Source organism: Oncorhynchus nerka, unplaced genomic scaffold, assembly GCF_034236695.1.
Source record: "Oncorhynchus nerka isolate Pitt River unplaced genomic scaffold, Oner_Uvic_2.0 unplaced_scaffold_914, whole genome shotgun sequence".
NCBI lineage: Eukaryota > Metazoa > Chordata > Actinopteri > Salmoniformes > Salmonidae > Oncorhynchus > Oncorhynchus nerka.
In genome coordinates this window covers 175,479-194,351 of record NW_027040386.1, presented here as the reverse complement: position 1 = coordinate 194,351, position 18,873 = coordinate 175,479, and the positions used below count along the sequence as shown (strand labels likewise).

The 18,873-nt window shown below is 42.8% G+C and overlaps 1 protein-coding gene across 1 annotated transcript in view; it reads left to right on the top strand.

Annotated features, from left to right (window-relative positions):
• Nucleotides 1–18,873, top strand: part of LOC115118050 (bone morphogenetic protein receptor type-2-like) — a 102,847-nt gene that overhangs the window by 56,532 nt on the left and 27,442 nt on the right. Inside the window, exons 6-8 of the mRNA XM_065016663.1 lie at nt 9,232–9,462; nt 11,167–11,281; nt 15,803–15,963. Of these exons, the coding sequence (XP_064872735.1) occupies nt 9,232–9,462; nt 11,167–11,281; nt 15,803–15,963 (507 nt within the window). The remainder of the gene's footprint in view (nt 1–9,231; nt 9,463–11,166; nt 11,282–15,802; nt 15,964–18,873) is intronic.

Below are 18,873 nucleotides of genomic sequence, written 5' to 3'. Positions count from 1 at the left end.
ACCTACTACACATCTACACCTACTACAACTATTCTACCTACTACACATCTACACCTACTACACATCTACACCTACTTCAACTATTCTACCTACTACACATCTACACCTACTACAACTATTCTACCTACTACACATCTACACCTAGTACAGCTATTCTACCTAGTACATCTACACCTACTACACATCTACACCTACTACAACTATTCTACCTTATACACATCTACACCTACTACACATCTACACCTACTACAACTATTCTACTTCATACACATATACAGCTACTACACATCTACTACAGCTATTCTACCTACTACACATCTACACCTACTACAACTATTCTACCTTATACACATCTACAACTACTACAGCTATTCTACCTACTACACATCTACAACTACTACACATCTACACCTACTACAACTATTCTACCTACTACACATCTACACCTACTACACATCTACACCTACTACACATCTACACCTACTACACATCTACACCTACTACACATCTACACCTACTACAACTATTCTACCTTATACACATCTACACCTACTACACATCTGCACCTACTACAACTAGTCTACCTTATACACATCTACACCTACTACACATCTACACCTACTACAACTATTCTACCTACTACACATCTACACCTACTACAACTATTCTACCTTATACACATCTACAACTACTACAGCTATTCTACAACTACTACACATCTACACCTACTACACCTACTACACATCTACACCTACTACAACTATTCTACCTACTACACATCTACACCTACTACAACTATTCTACCTACTACACATCTACAACTACTACAACTATTCTACCTACTACAACTATTCTACCTACTACACATCTACACCTACTACAACTATTCTACCTACTACACATCTACACCTACTACACATCTACAACTATTCTACCTTGTACACATCTACAACTACTACACATCTACAACTACTACACATCTACACCTACTACAACTATTCTACCTACTACACATCTACACCTACTACAACTATTTGCCTACTACACATCTACAACTACTACACATCTACACCTACTACACATCTACACCTACTACAACTATTCTACCTACTACACATCTACACCTACTACAACTATTCTACCTACTACACATCTACACCTACTACAACTATTCTACCTACTACACATCTACACCTAGTACAGCTATTCTACCTAGTACACATCTACACCTACTACACATCTACACCTACTACAACTATTCTACCTTATACACATCTACACCTACTACAACTATTCTACCTACTACACATCTACACCTACTACACATCTACACCTACTACAACTATTCTACTTCATACACATCTACAGCTACTACACATCTACTACAGCTATTCTACCTACTACACATCTACACCTACTACAACTATTCTACCTTATACACATCTACAACTACTACAGCTATTCTACCTTATACACATCTACACCTACTACAACTATTCTACCTTATACACATCTACACCTACTACACATCTACACCTACTACAACTATTCTACCTTATACACATCTACACCTACTACACATCTACAACTACTACAACTATTCTACCTACTACACATCTACAACTACTACACATCTACACCTACTATAACTATTCTACCTACTACACATCTACACCTACTACACATCTACACCTACTACACATCTACACCTACTACACATCTACACCTACTACAACTATTCTACCTTATACACATCTACACCTACTACACATCTGCACCTACTACAACTATTCTACCTTATACACATCTACACCTACTACACATCTACACCTACTACAACTATTCTACCTTATACACATCTACACCTACTACACATCTACACCTACTACAGCTATTCTACAACTACTACACATCTACACCTACTACAACTATTCTACCTTATACACATCTACAACTACTACACATCTACACCTACTACAGCTATTCTACCTACTACACATCTACACCTACTACACATCTACACCTACTACAACTATTCTACCTTATACACATCTACACCTACTACAACTATTCTACCTACTACACATCTACACCTACTACAACTATTCTACCTACTACACATCTACACCTACTACAGCTATTCTACCTTATACACATCTACACCTACTACACATCTATACACATCTACACCTACTACACATCTACACCTACTACAACTATTCTACCTTATACACATCTACACCTACTACACATCTACACCTACTACAACTATTCTACCTATACACATCTACACCTACTACACATCTACACCTACTACAGCTATTCTACAACTACTACACATCTACAACTACTACAACTATTCTACCTACTATACATCTACACCTACTACAGCTATTCTGCACCTACTATACATCTACACCTACTACAGCTATTCTACAACTACTACACATCTACACCTACTACAACTATTCTACCTTATACACATCTACAACTACTACACATCTACACCTACTACAGCTATTCTACCTACTACACATCTACACCTACTACACATCTACACCTACTACAACTTTTCTACCTACTACACATCTACACCTACTACAGCTATTCTACCTACTACATATCTACAACTACTACAACTATTCTACCTACTACACATCTACACCTACTACACATCTACACCTGCTACAGCTATTCTACCTACTACACATCTACACCTACTACAGCTGCTATTCTACCTTATACACATCTGCACCTACTACAACTATTCTACCTTATACACATCTACACCTACTACACATCTACACCTACTACAACTATTCTACCTACTACACATCTACACCTACTACAACTATTCTACCTACTACACATCTACACCTACTACAGCTATTATACCTTATACACCTACTACAACTATTCTACCTACTACACATCTACACCTACTACAACTATTCTACCTACTACACATCTGCACCTACTACAACTATTCTGCCTTATACACATCTACAACTACTACACATCTACACATACTACAACTTCTCTACCTACTACACATCTACACCTACTACAACTATTCTACCTACTACACATCTACACCTACTACAACTATTCTACCTACTACAACTATTCTACCTACTACACATCTACACCTACTACACATCTGCACCTACTACAGCTATTCTACCTACTACACATCTAAACCTACTACACATCTACACCTACTACAACTTCTCTACCTACTACACATCTACACCTACTACAACTATTCTACCTACTACACATCTACACCTACTACAACTATTCTACCTACTACACATCTACACCTACTACAACTATTCTACCTACTACACATCTACACCTACTACAACTATTCTACCTACTACACATCTACACCTACTACAGCTATTCTACCTACTACACATCTACAACTACTACACTGTCTCTGCCTACTACAACTATTCTACTACTACACATCTACACCTACTACAACCTACTACACATCTACACCTACTACACATCTACACCTACTACAACTATTCTACCTTATACACATCTACACCTACTACACATCTGCACCTACTACAACTAGTCTACCTTATACACATCTCACCTACTACACATCTACACCTACTACAACTATTCTACCTACTACACATCTACACCTACTACAACTATTCTACCTTATACACATCTACAACTACTACAGCTATTCTACAACTACTACACATCTACACCTACTACACCTACTACACATCTGCACCTACTACAACTATTCTACCTACTACACATCTACACCTACTACAACTATTCTACCTACTACACATCTACACCTACTACACATCTACAACTATTCTACCTTGTACACATCTACAACTACTACACATCTACAACTACTACACATCTACACCTACTACACATCTGCACCTGCTACAACTATTCTGCCTTATACACATCTACAACTACTACACATCTGTTCACCTACTACACATCTGCACCTACTACAACTATTCTACCTACTACACATCTACACCTACTACAACTATTCTACCTACTACACATCTGCACCTACTACAACTATTCTGCCTGCTACACATCTGCACCTGTACAGCTATTCTACCTAGTACACATCTACACCTACTACAACTATTCTGCCTGCTACACATCTGCACCTACTACAACTGTTCTGCCTACTACACATCTACACCTACTACACATCTCTGCCTACTACAACTGCACCTTCTACTTCTGCACATCTACAGCTACTACACATCTACTACAGCTGTTCTACCTACTACACATCTACACCTACTACAACTATTCTACCTTATACACATCTACAACTACTACAGCTATTCTACCTTATACACATCTACACCTACTACAACTATTCTACCTTATACACATCTACACCTACTACAACTATTCTACCTTATACACATCTACACCTACTACACATCTACAACTTCTACAACTATTCTACCTACTACACATCTACACCTACTACAACTATTCTACCTTATACACATCTACACCTACTACACATCTGCACCTACTACAACTATTCTACCTTATACACATCTACACCTACTACACATCTTCACCTACTACAACTATTCTACCTTATACACATCTACACCTACTACACATCTACACCTACTACAGCTATTCTACAACTACTACACATCTACACCTACTCTACCTTATACACATCTACAACTACTACACATCTACACCTACTACAGCTATTCTACCTACTACACATCTACACCTACTACACATCTACACCTACTACAACTATTCTACCTTATACACATCTACACCTACTACAACTATTCTACCTACTACACATCTACACCTACTACAACTATTCTACCTACTACACATCTACACCTACTACAGCTATTCTACCTTATACACATCTACACCTACTACAACTATTCTACCTTATACACATCTACACCTACTACACATCTACACCTACTACAACTATTCTACCTACTACACATCTACACCTACTACAACTATTCTACCTACTATACATCTACACCTACTACAGCTATTCTACAACTACTACACATCTACACCTACTACAACTATTCTACCTTATGCACATCTACAACTACTACACATCTACACCTACTACAGCTATTCTACCTACTACACATCTACACCTACTACACATCTACACCTACTACAACTATTCTACCTTATACACATCTACACCTACTACAGCTATTCTACCTACTACATATCTACAACTACTACAACTATTCTACCTACTACAACTATTCTACCTACTACACATCGACACCTACTACACATCTACACCTACTACAGCTATTCTACCTACTACACATCTACACCTACTACAGCTATTCTACCTTATACATCTACACCTACTACAACTATTCTACCTTATACACATCTACACCTACTACACATCTACACCTACTACAACTATTCTACCTACTGCACATCTACACCTACTACAACTATTCTACCTACTACACATCTACACCTACTACAGCTATTCTACCTATACACATCTACACCTACTACAACTATTCTACCTACTACACATCTACACCTACTACAACTATTCTACCTACTACACATCTACAACTACTACACATCTACACCTACTACAACTATTCTACCTTATCACATCTACAACTACTGCACATCTACACCTACTACAACTATTCTACCTACTATGCACATCTACACCTACTACAACTATTCTACCTACTACAACTATTCTACCTACTACACATCTACACCTACTACACATCTACACCTACTACAGCTATTCTACCTACTACACATCTAAACCTACTACACATCTACACCTACTACAACTATTCTACCTTATACACATCTACAGCTACTACACATCTACACCTACTACAACTATTCTACCTACTACACATCTACACCTACTACAACTATTCTACCTACTACAACTATTCTACCTACTACACATCTACACCTACTACAACTATTCTACCTACTACACATCTACACCTACTACAACTATTCTACCTTATACACATCTACAACTACTACACATCTACACCTACTACAACTATTCTACCTTATACACATCTACAGCTACTACACATCTACACCTACTACAACTATTCTACCTACTACACATCTACACCTACTACAACTATTCTACCTACTACAACTATTCTACCGATTACACATCTACACCTACTACAACTATTCTACCTACTACACATCTACACCTACTACAACTATTCTACCTACTACACATCTACACCTACTACAACTATTCTACCTACTACACATCTACACCTACTACAACTATTCTACCTACTACACATCTACACCTACTACAACTATTCTACCTACTACACATCTACACCTACTACAACTATTCTACCTTATACACATCTACAACTACTACACATCTACACCTACTACACATCTACACCTACTACAACTATTCTACCTACTACACATCTACACCTACTACAACTATTCTACCTACTACACATCTACACCTACTACAACTATTCTACCTACTACACATCTACACCTAGTACAGCTATTCTACCTAGTACACATCTACACCTACTACAACTATTCTACCTTATACACATCTACACCTACTACAACTATTCTACCTACTACACATCTACACCTACTACACATCTACACCTACTACAACTATTCTACTTCATACACATCTACAGCTACTACACATCTACTACAGCTATTCTACCTACTACACATCTACACCTACTACAACTATTCTACCTTATACACATCTACAACTACTACAGCTATTCTACCTTATACACATCTACACCTACTACAACTATTCTACCTTATACACATCTACACCTACTACACATCTACACCTACTACAACTATTCTACCTTATACACATCTACACCTACTACACATCTACAACTTCTACAACTATTCTACCTACTACACATCTACAACTACTACACATCTACACCTACTATAACTATTCTACCTACTACACATCTACACCTACTACACATCTACACCTACTACACATCTACACCTACTACACATCTACACCTACTACAACTATTCTACCTTATACACATCTACACCTACTACACATCTGCACCTACTACAACTATTCTACCTTATACACATCTACACCTACTACACATCTTCACCTACTACAACTATTCTACCTTATACACATCTACACCTACTACAGCTATTCTACAACTACTACACATCTACACCTACTACAACTATTCTACCTTATACACATCTACACCTACTACAGCTATTCTACCTACTACACATCTACACCTACTACACATCTACACCTACTACAACTATTCTACCTTATACACATCTACACCTACTACAACTATTCTACCTACTACACATCTACACCTACTACAACTATTCTACCTACTACACATCTACACCTACTACAGCTATTCTACCTTATACACATCTACACCTACTACAACTATTCTACCTTATACACATCTACACCTACTACACATCTACACCTACTACAACTATTCTACCTACTACACATCTACACCTACTACAACTATTCTACCTACTATACATCTACACCTACTACAACTATTCTACCTACTATACATCTACACCTACTACAACTATTCTACCTTATACACATCTACAACTACTACACATCTACACCTACTACAACTATTCTACCTTATACACATCTACAACTACTACACATCTACACCTACTACAGCTATTCTACCTACTACACATCTACACCTACTACACATCTACACCTACTACAACTATTCTACCTTATACACATCTACACCTACTACAGCTATTCTACCTACTACATATCTACAACTACTACAACTATTCTACCTACTACACATCTACACCTACTACAACTATTCTACCTACTACATATCTACAACTACTACAACTATTCTACCTACTACACATCTACACCTACTACAGCTATTCTACCTACTACATATCTACAACTACTACAACTATTCTACCTTATACACATCTACACCTACTACAACTATTCTACCTTATACACATCTACACCTACTACACATCTACACCTACTTCAACTATTCTACCTACTACACATCTACACCTACTACACATCTACACCTACTACAACTATTCTACCTACTACACATCTACAACTACTACACCTATTCTACCTTATACACATCTACAGCTACTACACATCTACACCTACTACAACTATTCTACCTTATACACATCTACACCTACTACAACTACACCTCTACACATCTACACCTACTACAACTATTCTACCTACTACACATCTACACCTACTACAGCTATTATACCTTATACACATCTACACCTACTACAACTATTCTACCTACTACACATCTACACCTACTACAACTATTCTACCTACTACACATCTACAACTACTACACATCTACACCTACTACAACTATTCTACCTTATACACATCTACAACTACTACACATCTACACCTACTACAACTTCTCTACCTACTACACATCTACACCTACTACAACTATTCTACCTACTACAACTATTCTACCTACTACACATCTACACCTACTACACATCTACACCTACTACAGCTATTCTACCTACTACACATCTAAACCTACTACACATCTACACCTACTACAACTATTCTACCTTATACACATCTACAGCTACTACACATCTACACCTACTACAACTATTCTACCTACTACACATCTACACCTACTACAACTATTCTACCTTATACACATCTACAACTACTACACATCTACACCTACTACAACTATTCTACCTTATACACATCTACAGCTACTACACATCTACACCTACTACAACTATTCTACCTACTACACATCTACACCTACTACAACTATTCTACCTACTACAACTATTCTACCGACTACACATCTACACCTACTACAACTATTCTACCTACTACACATCTACACCTACTACAACTATTCTACCTACTACACATCTACACCTACTACAACTATTCTACCTACTACACATCTACACCTACTACAACTATTCTACCTACTACACATCTACACCTACTACAACTATTCTACCTACTACACATCTACACCTACCACAGCTGCTACAGCTGCACATAGAGAGAATTGGTTTGAGGACCAAAATGTAATTGAGATCCAGTCGTGTTTTCTCAACCTTTCTTCTCCCTCTTTTTCTCTCTGTCAGCTGATAGGTCGAGGCCGGTACGGCTCGGTGTTCTGTGGTTCGTTGGACGAGCGACAGGTGGCTGTGAAGGTGTTCAGCTCAGCCAATCGGCAGAACTTCCTGAACGAGTGTTCCATTTATTGTCTCCCCCTGCTGGAGCATGACAACATCGCACACTTCATCGCTGCCGACGAACGGCTGGGGGCCGAGGGCCGAGTGGAGTACCTTCTGGTCATGGAGTACTACCCCCACGTAAGTACCTTCTACTGGGTTCTACTGGTTCTAGACGGCTGGGGGCCGAGGGCCGAGTGGAGTACCTTCTGGTCATGGAGTACTACCCCCACATAAGTACCTTCTACTGGGTTCTACTGGTCCCAGACGGCTGGGGGCCGAGTGCCGAGTGGAGTACCTTCTGGTCATGGAGTACTACCCCCACGTAAGTACCTTCTACTGGGTTCTACTGGTCCCAGACGGCCGAGGGCCGAGTGGGGTACCTTCTGGTCATGGAGTACTACCCCCACGTAAGTACCTTCTACTGGGTTCTACTGGTCCCAGGCGGCTGGGGGCCGAGGGCCGAGTGGAGTACCTTCTGGTCATGGAGTACTACCCCCACGTAAGTACCTTCTACTGGGTTCTACTGGTTCCAGACAGCTGGGGGCCGAGTGGAGTACTTTCTACTGGATTTGATTGGTTCCAGACGGCTGGGGGCCGAGTGGAGTACCTTCTACTGGGTTCTACTGGATCCAGACGGCTGGGGGCCGAGTAGAGTACCTTCTACTGGGTTCTACTGGTTACAGACGGCTTAGGCAGCTGATTCCCTTTTATTTAAAGTGACAAACCACCTCAGCACTCTCTCTCTCTCTGTGTCCTGGTGTATTATGATGTATTAATACAGTATATAGATATATATATATCCCTCTGTCTCCCTCCAGCTCTCTCTCTCTCTGGTTCTCTCTCTCTCTGGTTCTCTCTCTATCTCTGGTTCTCTCTCTATCTCTGGTTCTCTCTCTATCTCTGGTTCTCTCTCTATCTCTGGTTCTCTCTCTCTCTGGTTCTCTCTCTCTCTGGTTCTCTCTCTCTCTGGTTCTCTCTCTCTCTGGTTCTCTCTCTCTGGTTCTCTCTCTCTGGTTCTCTCTCTCTCTGGTTCTCTCTCTCTCTCTGGTGTATTATGATGTATTAATACAGTATATATCCTTCCCTCCTCTCTCTCTCTCTGGTCCTCTCTCTCTCTCTCTCTCTCTGGTTCTCTCTCTCTCTCTGGTTCTCTCTCTCTGGTTATCTCTCTCTATCTCTCTCTCTCTCTCTCTCTCTCTCTGTGTCCTGGTGTATTATGATGTATTAATACAGTATATATCCTTCCCTCCTCTCTCTCTCTGGTCCTCTCTCTCTCTGGTTCTCTCTCTCTCTCTCTCTCTCTGTGTCCTGGTGTATTATGATGTATTAATACAGTATATATCCTTCCCTCTTCTCTCTCTCTCTCTCTCTCTCTCTCTGGTCCTCTCTCTCTCTCTCTCTCTCTCTCTGGTTCTCTCTCTCTCTCTGGTTCTCTCTCTCTCTCTCTCTCTCTGTGTCCTGGTGTATTATGATGTATTAATACAGTATATATCCTTCCCTCCTCTCTCTCTCTCTGGTCCTCTCTCTCTCTTCTCTCTCTCTGGTTCTCTCTCTCTCTCTCTCTCTGTGTCCTGGTGTATTATGATGTATTAATACAGTATATATCCTTCCCTCCTCTCTCTCTCTCTGGTCCTCTCTCTCTCTCTCTCTCTCTCTCTGGTTCTCTCTCTCTCTCTGTGTCCTGGTGTATTATGATGTATTAATACAGTATATATCCTTCCCTCCTCTCTCTCTCTCTCTGGTTCTCTCTCTCTCTCTCTCTCTCTCTCTCTGTGTCCTGGTGTATTATGATGTATTAATACAGTATATATCCTTCCCTCTCTCTCTCTCTCTCTCTGTCAGGGCTCTTTGTATCGCTATCTGGGCCTGCAGACAGGAGACTGGATGAGTAGCTGTCGTCTGGCCCATTCCATCACCAGAGGCCTGGCCTACCTGCATACTGAGCTGCTTAAAGGAGGTGAGACATACACCTGACCTCCACACCCTGTCCACCTGACCTCCACACACTGTCCACCTCACCTCCACACCCTGTCCACCTGACCTCCGCGCCCTGTCCACCTGACCTCCGCGCCCTGTCCACCTGACCTCCGCGCCCTGTCCACCTGACCTCCGCGCCCTGTCCACCTGACCTCCGCGCCCTGTCCACCTGACCTCCGCGCCCTGTCCACCTGACCTCCGCGCCCTGTCCACCTGACCTCCGCGCCCTGTCCACCTGACCTCTGCGCCTTGTCCACCTGACCTCCGCGCCCTGTCCACCTGACCTCTGCGCCTTGTCCACCTGACCTCTACGCCCTGTCCACCTGACCTCCACGCCCTGTCCACCTGACCTCCACGCCCTGTCCACCTGACCTCCACGCCCTGTCCACCTGACCTCTACGCCCTGTCCACCTGACCTCTACGCCCTGTCCACCTGACCTCTGTGGTTCAATGTAGAGTAGTAATGTAGCCATCCTCTGGCTGTGGTTCAATGTAGAGTAGTAATGTAGCCATCCTCTGGCTGTGGTTCAATGTGGAGTAGTATTGTAGCCATCCTCTGTGGTTCAATGTGGATTAGTATTGTAGCCATCCTCTGTGGTTCAATGTGGAGTAGTATTGTAGCTATCCTCTGTGGTTCAATGTGGAGTAGTAATGTAGCCATCCTCTGGCTGTGGTTCAATGTAGAGTAGTAATGTAGCCATCCTCTGGCTGTGGTTCAATGTAGAGTAGTAATGTAGCCATCCTCTGGCTGGGTTTCAATGTGGAGTAGTAATGTAGCCATCCTCTGTGGTTCAATGTAGAGTAGTAATGTAGCCATCCTCTGTGGTTCAATGTAGAGTAGTAATGTAGCCATCCTCTGGCTGTGGTTCAATGTGGAGTAGTAATGTAGCCATCCTCTGTGGTTCAATATAGAGTAGTAATGTAGCCATCCTATGGCTGTGGTTCAATGTGGAGTAGTAATGTAGCCATCCTCTGTGGTTCAATGTAGAGTAGTAATGTAGCCATCCTCTGGCTGTGGTTCAATGTGGAGTAGTAATGTAGCCATCCTCTGGCTGTGGTTCAATGTGGAGTAGTATTGTAGCCATCCTCTGGCTGGGTTTCAATGTGGAGTAGTAATGTAGCCATCCTCTGTGGTTCAATGTAGAGTAGTAATGTAGCCATCCTCTGGCTGTGGTTCAATGTAGAGTAGTAATGTAGCCATCCTCTGGCTGTGCTTCAATGTGGAGTAGTATTGTAGCCATCCTCTGTGGTTCAATGTGGAGTAGTATTGTAGCCATCCTCTGTGGTTCAATGTGGAGTAGTAATGTAGCCATCCTCTGGCTGTGGTTCAATGTAGAGTAGTAATGTAGCCATCCTCTGGCTGTGGTTCAATGTAGAGTAGTAATGTAGCCATCCTCTGGCTGGGTTTCAATGTGGAGTAGTAATGTAGCCATCCTCTGTGGTTCAATGTAGAGTAGTAATGTAGCCATCCTCTGTGGTTCAATGTAGAGTAGTAATGTAGCCATCCTCTGTGGTTCAATATAGAGTAGTAATGTAGCCATCCTATGGCTGTGGTTCAATGTGGAGTAGTAATGTAGCCATCCTCTGTGGTTCAATGTAGAGTAGTAATGTAGCCATCCTCTGGCTGTGGTTCAATGTGGAGTAGTAATGTAGCCATCCTCTGGCTGTGGTTCAATGTAGAGTAGTAATGTAGCCATCCTCTGGCTGGGTTTCAATGTAGAGTAGTAATGTAGCCATCCTCTGTGGTTCAATATAGAGTAGTAATGTAGCCATCCTCTGTGGTTCAATGTGGAGTAGTAATGTAGCCATCCTCTGGCTGTGGTTCAATGTAGAGTAGTAATGTAGCCATCCTCTGTGGTTCAATGTGGAGTAGTAATGTAGCCATCCTCTGGCTGTGGTTCAATGTAGAGTAGTAATGTAGCCATCCTCTGTGGTTCAATGTGGAGTAGTATTGTAGCCATCCTCTGTGGTTCAATGTGGAGTAGTAATGTAGCCATCCTCTGGCTGTGGTTCAATGTAGAGTAGTAATGTAGCCATCCTCTGGCTGTGGTTCAATGTAGAGTAGTAATGTAGCCATCCTCTGGCTGGGTTTCAATGTGGAGTAGTAATGTAGCCATCCTCTGTGGTTCAATGTAGAGTAGTAATGTAGCCATCCTCTGTGGTTCAATGTAGAGTAGTAATGTAGCCATCCTCTGTGGTTCAATATAGAGTAGTAATGTAGCCATCCTATGGCTGTGGTTCAATGTGGAGTAGTAATGTAGCCATCCTCTGTGGTTCAATGTAGAGTAGTAATGTAGCCATCCTCTGGCTGTGGTTCAATGTGGAGTAGTAATGTAGCCATCCTCTGGCTGTGGTTCAATGTAGAGTAGTAATGTAGCCATCCTCTGGCTGGGTTTCAATGTAGAGTAGTAATGTAGCCATCCTCTGTGGTTCAATATAGAGTAGTAATGTAGCCATCCTCTGTGGTTCAATGTGGAGTAGTAATGTAGCCATCCTCTGGCTGTGGTTCAATGTAGAGTAGTAATGTAGCCATCCTCTGTGGTTCAATGTGGAGTAGTAATGTAGCCATCCTCTGGCTGTGGTTCAATGTAGAGTAGTAATGTAGCCATCCTCTGTGGTTCAATGTAGAGTAGTAATGTAGCCATCCTCTGGCTGTGGTTCAATGTGGAGTAGTAATATAGCCATCCTCTGGCTGTGGTTCAATGTGGAGTAGTAATGTAGCCATCCTCTGGCTGTGGTTCAATGTAGAGTAGTAATGTAGCCATCCTCTGGCTGGGTTTCAATGTGGAGTAGTAATGTAGCCATCCTCTGGGGTTCAATGTAGAGTAGTAATGTAGCCATCCGCTGGCTGTGGTTCAATGTGGAGTAGTAATGTAGCCATCCTCTGGCTGTGGTTCAATGTAGAGTAGTAATGTAGCCATCCTCTGTGGTTCAATGTGGAGTAGTAATGTAGCCATCCTCTGTGGTTCAATGTAGAGTAGTAATGTAGCCATCCTCTGTGGTTTAATGTGGAGTAGTAATGTAGCCATCCTCTGGCTGGGTTTCAATGTGGAGTAGTAATGTAGCCATCCTCTGGGGTTCAATGTAGAGTAGTAATGTAGCCATCCGCTGGCTGTGGTTCAATGTGGAGTAGTAATGTAGCCATCCTCTGGCTGTGGTTCAATGTAGAGTAGTAATGTAGCCATCCTCTGTGGTTCAATGTGGAGTAGTAATGTAGCCATCCTCTGTGGTTCAATGTAGAGTAGTAATGTAGCCATCCTCTGGCTGTGGTTCAATGTGGAGTAGTAATGTAGCCATCCTCTGGCTGTGGTTCAATGTGGAGTAGTTATGTAGCCATCCTCTGGCTGGGTTTCAATGTGGAGTAGTAATGTAGCCATCCTCTGGCTGGGTTTCAATGTGGAGTAGTAATGTAGCCATCCTCTGGCTGTGGTTCAATGTGGAGTAGTTATGTAGCCATCCTCTGGCTGGGTTTCAATGTGGAGTAGTTATGTAGCCTTCCTCTGGCTGTGGTTCAATGTAGAGTAGTAATGTAGCCATCCTCTGTGGTTCAATGTGGAGTAGTAATGTAGCCATCCTCTGGCTGTGGTTCAATGTAGAGTAGTAATGTAGCCATCCTCTGTGGTTCAATGTAGAGTAGTAATGTAGCCATCCTCTGTCTGTGGTTCAATCACCAGACTGCTGCTCTATTCTACAATACTATCACCAGAGTACTGCTCTGTTCTACAGGGCTCTCACTGCCCTCTAGTGGATACTGTGATACTGCACCAAGTCAATAGATCTCTGCCTGTGCCCTGGTAGTAAGGATCAGTTCTCCTCATCTATTATGAACCACCCCGGTCCTAGTTCTAAATATTATCTTCTTACTCCTTTCTCCCTCCTCCTCCTCTCTTCTCCCTCCTCCTCCTCTCTTCTCCCTCCTCCTCCTCTCTTCTCCCTCATCCTCCTCTCTTCTCCCTCCTCCTCCTCCTCTTCTCCCTCCTCCTCCACCTCTTCTCCCTCATCCTCCTCTCTTCTCCCTCCTCTCTTCTCCCTCCTCCTCCTCTCTTCTCCCTCCTCCTCCTCTTCTCCCTCATCCTCCTCTCTTCTCCCTCCTCCTCCTCTCTTCTCCCTCCTCCTCCTCTCTTCTCCCTCATCCTCCTCTCTTCTCCCTCATCCTCCTCTCTTCTCCCTCCTCCTCCTCTCTTCTCCCTCCTCCTCCTCTCTTCTCCCTCCTCCTCTTCTCCCTCCTCCTCCTCCTCTCTTCTCCCTCCTCCTCTCTTCTCCCTCCTCCTCCTCTCTTCTCTCTTCTCCTCCTCTCTTCTCCCTCCTCCTCTCTTCTCCCTCCTCCTCCTCTCTTCTCCCTCCTCCCCCTCCTCTCCCTCCTCTCCTCTTCCCCCCTCTCCTTCTCTTCTCCCTCCTCTCTTCCTCCCCCCTCTATTCCTCATCATCCTCTCTTCTCTCCTCTTTCCCCCTCCTTCTCTCTCCATACCTCCTCTTCTCCCCCCTCCTTGTCCTCCTCCAGACTTCTACAAGCCAGCTGTGTCTCACAGAGATCTGAACAGTCGGAACATTCTGGTGAAGAACGACGGAACGTGTGTCATCATCGACTTTGGCCTCTCCATGAAGTTGACGGGGAACCGGCCGGTACGACAGGGAGAGGAGGAGAACGCTGCCATCAGTGAGGTGAGACCATAGAACCCATGTCATCAGTGAGGTGAGACCATAGAACCCTTTGAACCCATGTCATCAGTGAGGTGAGACCATAGAACCCTTTGGAACCCATGTCATCAGTGAGGAGAGACCATAGAACCCTTTGAAACCCATGTCATCAGTGAGGTGAGACCATAGAACCCTTTGAAACCAATTTAATCAGTGAGGTGAGACCATAGAACCCTTTGAAACCCATGTCATCAGTAAGGTGAGACCATAGAACCCTTTGAAACCCATGTCATCAGTGAGGGGAGACCATAGAACCCTTTGGAACCCATGTCATCAGTGAGGGGAGACCATAGAACCCTTTGAAACCCATGTCATCAGTAAGGTGAGACCATAGAACCATTTGGAACCCATGTCATCAGTGAGGGGAGACCATAGAACCCTTTGAAACCCATGTCATCAGTGAGGTGAGACCATAGAACCCTTTGAAACCCATGTCATCAGTGAGGTGAGACCATAGAACCCTTTGAAACCCATGTCATCAGTGAGGAGAGACCATAGAACCCTTTGAAACCAATTTAATCAGTGAGGGGAGACCATAGAACCCTTTGAAACCCATGTCATCAGTGAGGTGAGACCATAGAACCCATGTCATCAGTGAGGAGAGACCATAGAACCCTTTGAAACCAATTTAATCAGTGAGGTGAGACCATAGAACCCTTTGAACCCATGTCATCAGTGAGGAGAGACCATAGAACCCTTTGAAACCCATGTCATCAGTGAGGTGAGACCATAGAACCCATGTCATCAGTGAGGTGAGACCATAGAACCCTTTGGAACCCATGTCATCAGTGAGGAGAGACCATAGAACCCTTTGAAACCAATTTAATCAGTGAGGTGAGACCATAGAACCCTTTGAAACCCATGTCATCAGTGAGGTGAGACCATAGAACCCTTTGAAACCAATTTCATCAGTGAGGTGAGACCATAGAACCCTTTGAAACCAATTTAATCAGTGAGGTGAGACCATAGAACCCTTTGAAACCCATGTCATCAGTAAGGTGAGACCATAGAACCCTTTGAAACCCATGTCATCAGTGAGGGAAGACCATAGAACCCTTTGAAACCCATGTCATCAGTGAGGTGAGACCATAGAACCCTTTGAAACCCATGTCATCAGTGAGGTGAGACCATAGAACCCTTTGAAACCCATGTCATCAGTGAGGAGAGACCATAGAACCCTTTGAAACCAATTTAATCAGTGAGGGGAGACCATAGAACCCTTTGAAACCCATGTCATCAGTGAGGTGAGACCATAGAACCCTTTGAAACCAATTTAATCAGTGAGGTGAGACCATAGAACCCTTTGAAACCCATGTCATCAGTGAGGTGAGACCATAGAACCCTTTGAAACCAATTTAATCAGTGAGGTGAGACCATAGAACCCTTTGAAACCCATGTCATCAGTGAGGTGAGACCATAGAACCCTTTGAAACCCATGTCATCAGTGAGGTGAGACCATAGAACCCTTTGAAACCAATTTAATCAGTGAGGTGAGACCATAGAACCCTTTGAAACCCATGTCATCAGTGAGGTGAGACCATAGAAAACCAATTTAATCAGTGAGGTGAGACCATAGAACCCTTTGAAACCCATGTCATCAGTGAGGTGAGACCATAGAACCCTTTGAAACCCATGTCATCAGTGAGGTGAGACCATAGAACCCTTTGAAACCAATGTAATCAGTGAGGTGAGACCATAGAACCCTTTGAAACCCATGTCATCAGTGAGGTGAGACCATAGAACCCTTTGAAACCCATGTCATCAGTGAGGTGAGACCATAGAACCCTTTGAAACCAATTTAATCAGTGAGGTGAGACCATAGAACCCTTTGAAACCCATGTCATCGGTAAGGTGAGACCATAGAACCATTTGGAACCCATGTCATCAGTGAGGGGAGACCATAGAACCCTTTGAAACCCATGTCATCGGTGAGGTGAGACCATAGAACCCTTTGAAACCCATGTCATCAGAGAGGTGAGACCATAGAACCATTTGAAACCCATGTCATCAGTGAGGAGAGACCATAGAACCCTTTGAAACCAATTTAATCAGTGAGGGGAGACCATAGAACCCTTTGAAACCCATGTCATCAGTGAGGTGAGACCATAGAACCCATGTCATCAGTGAGGAGAGACCATAGAACCCTTTGAAACCAATTTAATCAGTGAGGTGAGACCATAGAACCCTTTGAAACCAATGTAATCAGTGAGGGGAGAACATAGAACCCTTTGAAACCCATGTCATCAGTGAGGTGAGACCATAGAACCCTTTGAAACCAATTTAATCAGTGAGGTGAGACCATAGAACCCTTTGAAACCCATGTCATCAGTGAGGTGAGACCATAGAACCCATGTCATCAGTGAGGAGAGACCATAGAACCCTTTGAAACCAATTTAATCAGTGAGGTGAGACCATAGAACCCTTTGAACCCATGTCATCAGTGAGGGAGACCATAGAACCCTTTGAAACCCATGTCATCAGTGAGGGAGACCATAGAACCCTTTGAAACCAATTTAATCAGTGAGGTGAGACCATAGAACCCATGTCATCAGTGAGGTGAGACCATAGAACCCTTTGGAACCCATGTCATCAGTGAGGAGAGACCATAGAACCCTTTGAAACCCATGTCATCAGTGAGGAGACCATAGAACCCTTTGAAACCAATTTAATCAGTGAGGTGAGACCATAGAACCCTTTGAAACCCATGTCATCAGTGAGGTGAGACCATAGAACCCTTTGAAACCAATTTCATCAGTGAGGTGAGACCATAGAACCCTTTGAAACCCATGTCATCAGTGAGGGGAGACCATAGAACCCTTTGAAACCAATTTAATCAGTGAGGTGAGACCATAGAACCCTTTGAAACCCATGTCA